The sequence below is a fragment of the Octopus bimaculoides genome, chromosome 6 (assembly GCF_046866305.1).
Source record: "Octopus bimaculoides isolate indiv1 chromosome 6, ASM4686630v1, whole genome shotgun sequence".
In the NCBI taxonomy this organism is placed as follows: domain Eukaryota; kingdom Metazoa; phylum Mollusca; class Cephalopoda; order Octopoda; family Octopodidae; genus Octopus; species Octopus bimaculoides.
Window position 1 is genome coordinate 1402269 of NC_142933.1, and position 8435 is coordinate 1410703.

Consider the following 8435-nt stretch of genomic DNA (forward strand, 5'->3'; position numbering starts at 1 on the left):
TGTTCCCCGGGCTCCGACAATTATTGATACTACTGCTACCTTTTTCATCGACCACAACTGCTTAGCCTCCCAAGCTAACCCGTCATATCTCTGGACTTTTCTTTCTTCCTTATCGCATACCTTGTTGTCAGCTGGGCATGATATATCTATGATCCAGCATAGTTTGTTTTCTTTCTCAATTAAAACTATGTCTGGTCTCCTATTCTCTATCTCATGGTCGCACTGAATCATAAAATCCCATTATTATTATTATTATTATTATTATTATTATTATTATTATTATTATTATTATTGCTGTTGTTGTTGTTGCTGTTGTTGTTGTTGTTGTTGTTGTTGCTGAACTGGCAGAATCGTAAGCACACCGGGCAAAATGCTTAGCGGCATTTCGCCCGTCTCTACGTTCTGAGTTCGAATTCTGCCGAGGTTGATTTTGCTTTTCATCCTGTCGAGGTCGATAAAATAAGTACCAGTTATGCACGGAGGTTGAAGTAATCGACTCACCCAGTCTCCGAAATTGATGGCCCTTTACCATCATCATCATCATCATCATCATCATCATCATCATCATCATCATCATCATCATCATCATCATTATCCTCCTCCTCCTCCTCATCACCACCACCACCACCACCACCACCATCAACACCACCATCATCATCATCATCATCAAAAGGAGAAGATGATGATGAAGAAGGAAAAAGACGGAGAAAGAAAAAAATGAAGAAAAAGTTTAATTGTGCATGAATTAAGACAAAATGTGGACAGGTGTTGCGGATGTAATTTTAAGTAGATTTGACTGCAATTTCCGGTAAGTTGAACAGCCATTTAGAGGTTTTCATTTTATGGCCTCCTAAATGGTAATGTTTATATGGAATGAAATAAAATATCTTACCATAAAAAATGGGACAGACTTTCCGCCATATTTTAAACGGTCCACAACGATGGAATTGTCCCAGACAAAGTTCCATGTAGAACATTGGTAAACCCAGAAACAGAAGCATGAGGAAGTAGGGAACCAAGAAGGCACCTGCAGAGAAAGAAACGGAGAAAAACATTATTATTGCATCTAATTTATAAAAATACCAAACTAAATTACAAGCATCAAATAAAAATAAACGAGGTGTTGTGATGTTCATGACGTTTTGTTTATCAAAAAAATATTTGTAATGTAAGTGAATTGTGTATAACAGGGATTGAACCTGTGTGCTTACATTTTATACTACGTCAACCGGCCGCCCGATCAATTTCTCGCCTCAGTGGGAACAATAAAGCGGTGAATTAGTCGAATCGTTAGAGAGCATGGTTAAGTACCTTGTGGTGTTAGTTTCGAGTCTCGACGCCCAAATCCCGAGATCAGTCAACCGTGGAGACTTTCATGCTTTCGACGTTGCAAAGTATCTTCTGTTATTTGTTTATTTTGTGATGAGCGATTTTAGGATTGTCTAAATAACCAATAAGTCATCATCATCATCATCACCATCATTATCATCGTCGCCATCACCATCGCCATCGCCGTCACCGCCGTCGTCATCATCATCGTATTCATCGCCGACGTCGTTATCGCTGTCGCTTTACATCCATTTTTCCATACTTGCATGGGTCAGACGGAATTTTTTGAGATTTTCTACGACCGGATGCCCTTCCTGTCACCAACCGTAATCTGTTTAGAAGCAACATTAAATTTCCCCACGACCAGACATGTTTACGAAGACGATTGTAAACGACGGACACCGTTTGAATGAATGTGACACCCTTTCTAAATATCACGTCATATCAAGACAAGGACACACACACACACACACACACACACACACACACACACACACACACATTCACACACACACACACACACACACACACACACACACATACACATGCATCTCCCGCCCGTACACCCACATATGTAAGACAGATTTCTTTCAGTTTCTATCAACCAAATCTACTCCCAAGGCATTGGTTAGCTTGAGGCTATAGTACAAGACACATGTCCAAGGTGCCGCGCCATAGAACTGATCTCGAAATTATGTGATTGGGAAGCAAAGTTCTTAACCACACAGCCACACCTGCGTCTCTAATTAGTAGTTAAACAAATTAGTTAGTGGATGTAGGAAAGCAAGAGCTATAATGTTTCATCGGAAATTCAATAAAATAAATAAAATGTTTATGACGGAAAAATGAAGGTAGGGATCTTTTTTGACCAAATAATTATCAACTTTCTGGCGTGTGACCACAAAAATATCCTGTAAACAATGAAATATAAATACAGTTATCCATCAGTATCGAACCAGTATGGCTTGTTAAGATGTACGATGCTCTCGTTAATTGTTGTAGGTGTCCGTGTGGTCATGAGTAGATACAGGCACCTCTTGGACTCACCCCTTCTCTTTCACTCTGTAGTAGATGCTGGGTGTTGCAGCTGGAGAGAGATAGGGCAACTCCGACATCCTAACGGTACTCGTTTCAGTTGAGCAATATGATATGAAAATACAAAGCGCTGCACGACCCAAGAATCGAACCTACTATCTTGATAATGTGAGCCTAACGCACTAAACTCTAGGCCAAGTGCTTTTACAGACAATAAAGATAAACAATGCATAGAGCAACAAAACATGAAACAGAACCATCCAAAGCAGAAATTGTTTTCAGTGTTTCAGAGAGATCAGCGCTTATGTAAGAGCGGCTGAGGTAAGAGAAGTCGCGAGGAGAAGTGGTGGTGGGTGGGGAGAGAGAAAAAACAACAGCATAAACTATGTAAAAAGTCAAAAGCAAATAAAAAAATAGGAAATAGAGAAATGAGTAAACAATTCTGATGTAAACAAGAGGAAACGGAGATGAGGAGAATGTGTGGCTCGGCTGAAGAAACGAGCCACGGAATATAGAAGGTGTCTTGGGAATGATTAACTACAGACACAAATAAATAGGTAAGTAAAACGCCAGGATTTACATATAACATACACAATATACAGGAAGTAGTACAATAAGGTATTGTATACACATTACGTAAAGTACAACCGAACCTAAATATACATCCAACATTCGAACCTATGTACATCACGTCCAAGCAATTATACCGATGGCAGAACAAATATAATATTGTTTCTGATTAAGACGAAAGGCCAGCAATTTTCAGTGGAAGGGAATTATTCGATACCATTTGACACACTACCACATTGGTAATGAATATTATCGACCGCAGAGGGAAGAAAGACGAAGTTGACTTGGCCGGAGTTTCTTAGAACGTAAAGTGTTTGATTAAAAATTGCATTTTTACCCATGCTCTAACGATCCTGCAAATCCATCGCCTTAAGCAGAGAAAATACGACTCGAATATATTACATAGGGTCCTTACACACATAACATCCCGTACGGACAATAGTATTGCTAGGCTCTATAAATATATTACGTAGACATACACACATAGGCCATACACTTAGTACGAATGAGAAATGCAACTATATTACACACAGCACAACATACAGTCAACTCCAGATTTTTTCCCCCAACTAACTCACAAGTACATAAAAGGTACATATATTCTATGTAAGAAATCATTCATGACGGATCTTTGAAAGGGACAAAAGCGCTAAGTAAATAGTTTTTAAGTATATTGTCATTAAACAAGAATACTATTGATAGTAACTTCGAAGTTTCGGCCAGCTAAGCCATCGATGGGATACTAAGAAACAACTGTAAGCTAATGAAGTTAATTCTGTAATTCTTGTTCCCCTGTTATTCTAAGACAAAAAAAATCTAATCCCTTAATTTCGTCCCTGAAAGTAACAAAAGGCTCTGTATTACCAAACGGTTTACAAACGCACACTTGCTAAAGCGAATATTTAAAAAAATATTTCTAACCTTAGTATATAAACACTTCTCAACCAATCATATTATTGGAAACTATTTAACAGATGCAATCATCATCATCATCATCATCATCATCATCATCTTCTTCTTCTTCTTCTTCTTCTTCTTCTTCTTCTTCTTCTTCTTCTTCTTCTTCTTCTTCTTCTTCTTCTTCTTCTTCTTCTTCTTCCATCTCCTCCTTCACCCCTTCTTCACCAGCTCCTTCTTCATGTGTCATGCGTCATGCCTAGAAGCGTCGGTGGGCAGAGACCTCCACGACTCCTGTCCACCCCCACATAAATTAAGCTAATTAATCTTAATTAAAATATCAAGTTCTATTACAAGTATCACATGCACCACCAATAAAGCTAAAGCCATATGCTCATTCAGAGATGCCCACTAAAAATGTTTTGCAACACAGAAGCCATCATTTATGAAGCAGAGGTTATTTTCGCAAACCATTTCATGTAAACGATATATAGGCATAAATGGAGGAAGTTAAAGCAGATGTGATACAACCATACTTCAGCTTTAAAATACATTGAAATTAGAATAGCCGGCTACACTTGGCCGTTAAAAGAGAACTCTCCCAATTGCAGCATCAAATGTAAGATTTATAAGAAGATAAATAAAATATGACATAGCACTAAACAGTTCATCCTAAAATATCTACGTCACCATAGTCTCCATTTGAATATCAAGTCAAATATTTTCGGGAAGTGTAGGCGCTTTGAGAAGTATCTGCTTATCAAACATTTGGGATATCTGACTATTTCATGTATATATACGTGTGCACGTGTCTATTGGTTGGACGATCAATGGGAAGAAAGGAAGTGGAAATGATATTGAACTATCTATCTATCTATCTATCTATCTATCTATCTATCTATCTATCTATCTATCTATGACATGCTCAATGCTGTGTATCTCTTAATAACTTTGCCGTTACAGACATCACCGCAGTGAATAAGACCCACTACAACAATATTGACATTTAAAAGCGTCGGTTCGCTTCTTTGTGTCTTAAACTGTAAAACTATAACTGCGTGATTTAGAAGTTTGCTTCGCAATCATATAGTTTCCGGTTCAGGCACTTTGGAAAAAATACATATTAAATATAAACGAGTTGACCAATTCCTTCTAAGTGGAATTTGGTAGATGAAAACTGGGGAATCCAGATGTTTTAGAACGGATGTAAAATATGGAGTTATGGAATCTGTTCTTCCGGTAGAAGTATGTACAGTCGATTTCCAAGAAGATCCACGATATTCTGTCAGGCTGGTTTAGGAAGGATGGCACACCAGTGATGCAATGATTGACCGACAGTAGAGGGAAACAGGAAAAGCTTTAGCACAGATGTGGCTGTTGTATGTTAGAGAAAGTCCGAAACTGGGAGCACGCAACAAAATGAGTTATGTTTTCATCTGAGTCCATTTAAACTCAGAAGTACGAGACAAAAGAGGGAAAGGATGTCGAAAGAGACGTTTTTGTCTATATATTATGTATTTAAGCACTTTCACAGCAGTTATGATAGCTTGAGCAAGTTTTTCTATAAATTCATTTTGTTACTTCAGACACACTGAATATATTAGAAGATGAAATCGGTCTGTCTGAGGACGATATATTCATTTCATTTTCCTTTTATCATTTTATCTAGTTTCAGCTCATGAGCTGTGGCCATGCTGGGGCACCGCCATTTGCATATATTCTGTTATTCTTTTATTCTTTTATTCTTTTATTCTTGTTTCAGTCATTTGACTGCGCCTTTAGTCGAACAAATCGACCCCAGGACTTATTCATTGTAAGCCTAGTACTTATTCGATCGGTTTCTTTTGCCGAACCGCTAAGTTACGGGGATATAAACACACCAACATCGGTTGTCAAGCGATGGTGGTGGTAGGGAGACACACACACACACACACACACACACACACACACACACACACACACACACACACACACACACACACATATATATGACGGGCTTCTTTCAGTTTCCTTCTACCAAATCCACTCACAAGGCTTTGGTCGGCCCGAGGTTATAGTAGAAGACACTTGCCCAAGGTGCCACGCAGTGGGACTGAACCCAGAACCATGTTGTTGGTAAGCAAGCTACTTACCACACAGCCATGCCTGCGCCTATGTGCATACCTAACATTAATTTTCCTCCCCTATCTGTAAACATACACACCTTATGTCCCTTTAGGGTGAGCTCCCCTCTAATTGAAACCTTCACAGGTCATTTGATTTAGATTTTGTTTTTCCGTTTTTCTCAACTTGCTATTCGTGTTGTGGTTTGTCTGATAACCCATTTGCTTATCTTCAAGCGACAATATAAACAGCTTATAGATAATCGGACTTGATGATTAGCTAAGCTGATTCTGCGTATGTTTACAACATATGTAAAAACAGTTCTATATTTAAGAGATGAGGAATTATGTACATTATTTACATTATTTACATTTGAGGATATTTGTCTTCATCTTGTTTGTTGTTAACACAACGTTTCGGCTGATATACCCTCCAGCCTTCATCAGGTGTCTTGGGGAAATTTCGAACCTGGGTTCTCATTCCTAAGGTATTTTGTTGTTGTTGTTATTATTATTAACAACAATAACAACAACAACAACAACAACAACAACATCGAAAATACCTTAGGAATGAGAACCCAGGTTCGAAATTTCCCCAAGACACCTGATGAAAGCTGGAGGGTATATCAACAGAAACGTTGTGCTAACAACAAACAAGATGAGGACAAATATCCGTCAATTGTAAATAATGTAAATAATGTAAAAAAAATGTATATGTAAAAACAGTAAAACTTTCGCATAAATGTTTGAAGCTTACTAACTTCCTACAGTTGGTTTCCTGTATCGTACTTACCACCCGCACGCATGCACGCACAAACACACACACACATACACACGCACACACACATATGTAGTTAGGGAAAATAATCCAAGTTGTGACTTCTTGAAGGCTTCATCTAAATGTAAATTATGTATTATTTGATTCACTGTCTGAAGAATTTCTGATAAGAAATTTCTTACATGTTTATTCAGCATGTAGAATTTTGTAATTCCCATTAGTAAATGAAACATGTGTAATGGTGATTAAGTAATACAAAAAGTTTTCCAGAGTCCTATTTTATATATATATATATATATACAGTAATCACTCACCATATCGCGTTTCACAAATTGCGCCATCAGTACATCTGACTAATATATCTAAATTTATATCGTGGACTCCTCAGTATATCACGGGTTTCTGCGGTCGATAGGTATTTATATTTTTTTTAGATTTTAATTACTTCTGTGGTAAAATAAGCATTTTCACGCCTAAAAGTTAATAAATTAATAAATAAAAATACAGTACAGTACTGCACTATATAACACATTAATTAAAATATATCAAAAGAAAATACGTAGTGTACCGTAGATGAGTAAACAAAGAATCGCACACATTGTATGGAAAACGAAATACGGGAGGCGAGTATGTGGTGTTGCTTTGCAATAAATATATACAAATTATAAATATAGCAAAAAAAATATACAGTACTGTTTCTACTTCGCGGATTTTCACCATTCGGGGTGGCGGGTATTTGGAACGTAACACCCTCGATAATCGATGGATTACTGCATATATATATATATATATATATATATATATACATATATATATATATATATATATATATATATATATATATATATATATATATATATATATATATATATATATAAAGGACTACAAAAAATGGGACAAGAACGCAAAACATCTAGACAGTTAGATGATACAAAAAAGGGGCAAGAAAAAGCAAGGACGGGTCATTCGAAGTTTTCTTTCCTCAGTCGAGTTCCAGATTATCTTAGCAATTTCAGCTGGTTATACTTGAGATTGCTCCAAACTGGCCATCCCCAAGGAAAAACTAAGCTAAGAGCATTAGATTCCTTGGAAGAAAGCAGCGAATGTATACGAAAACAAGGATGAAAAAAACCCCGGAGAAATGGTACACAAATACAAATGCAAATAACAGGACATAACAACAGGTGTCTTTCGACTAAGGATGAATATATATATATAAGTATTATAGAACGGGTACGATAAGGTAGTTAAAAGATTCGCTTCTCAACGGACTGGTTTTGGCTTCAATTCCATTGCACGGCTCCTCACGCAGTATCTTGTGCGGCACCTCACAAAACATCTCGAGCGGTATGTATTTGCTCCAACAACCTCTGGCCATTTGATCCACGAAAACAGTGGAAACCTTTATCCATAGTGTGTGTGTGTGTGTGTGTGTGTGTGTGTGACCGCTTGGCAGGAGGGTGCTGCTTGTTACGTTACCATAATTTAGCCGTTGTGTCAACGGCGAAGATATCTACAGCGACGGAAATAAATTGAAGAACGTATATACAAATACATACAAATATATACACATCTATCCATCCACCCTTCCATTCAGCAATCCTTCTGTACATGTGCACATTCGCATGACTTTTTATTAATGTGGATATGTAACCTACATATATGCATAAATGTAGATAGTTGACGTATAAACCGTCATATATACATCCATATATATATATATA

At 37.3% G+C, this 8435-nt stretch overlaps 1 protein-coding gene across 1 annotated transcript in view; it reads right to left on the minus strand.

The window, feature by feature from the left end:
* Positions 1 to 8435, minus strand: part of LOC106881598 (sodium-dependent serotonin transporter) — a 99714-nt gene that overhangs the window by 51847 nt on the left and 39432 nt on the right. Inside the window, exon 2 of the mRNA XM_089353351.1 lies at positions 893 to 1027. Within this exon, the coding sequence (XP_089209477.1) occupies positions 893 to 1027 (135 nt within the window). The remainder of the gene's footprint in view (positions 1 to 892; positions 1028 to 8435) is intronic.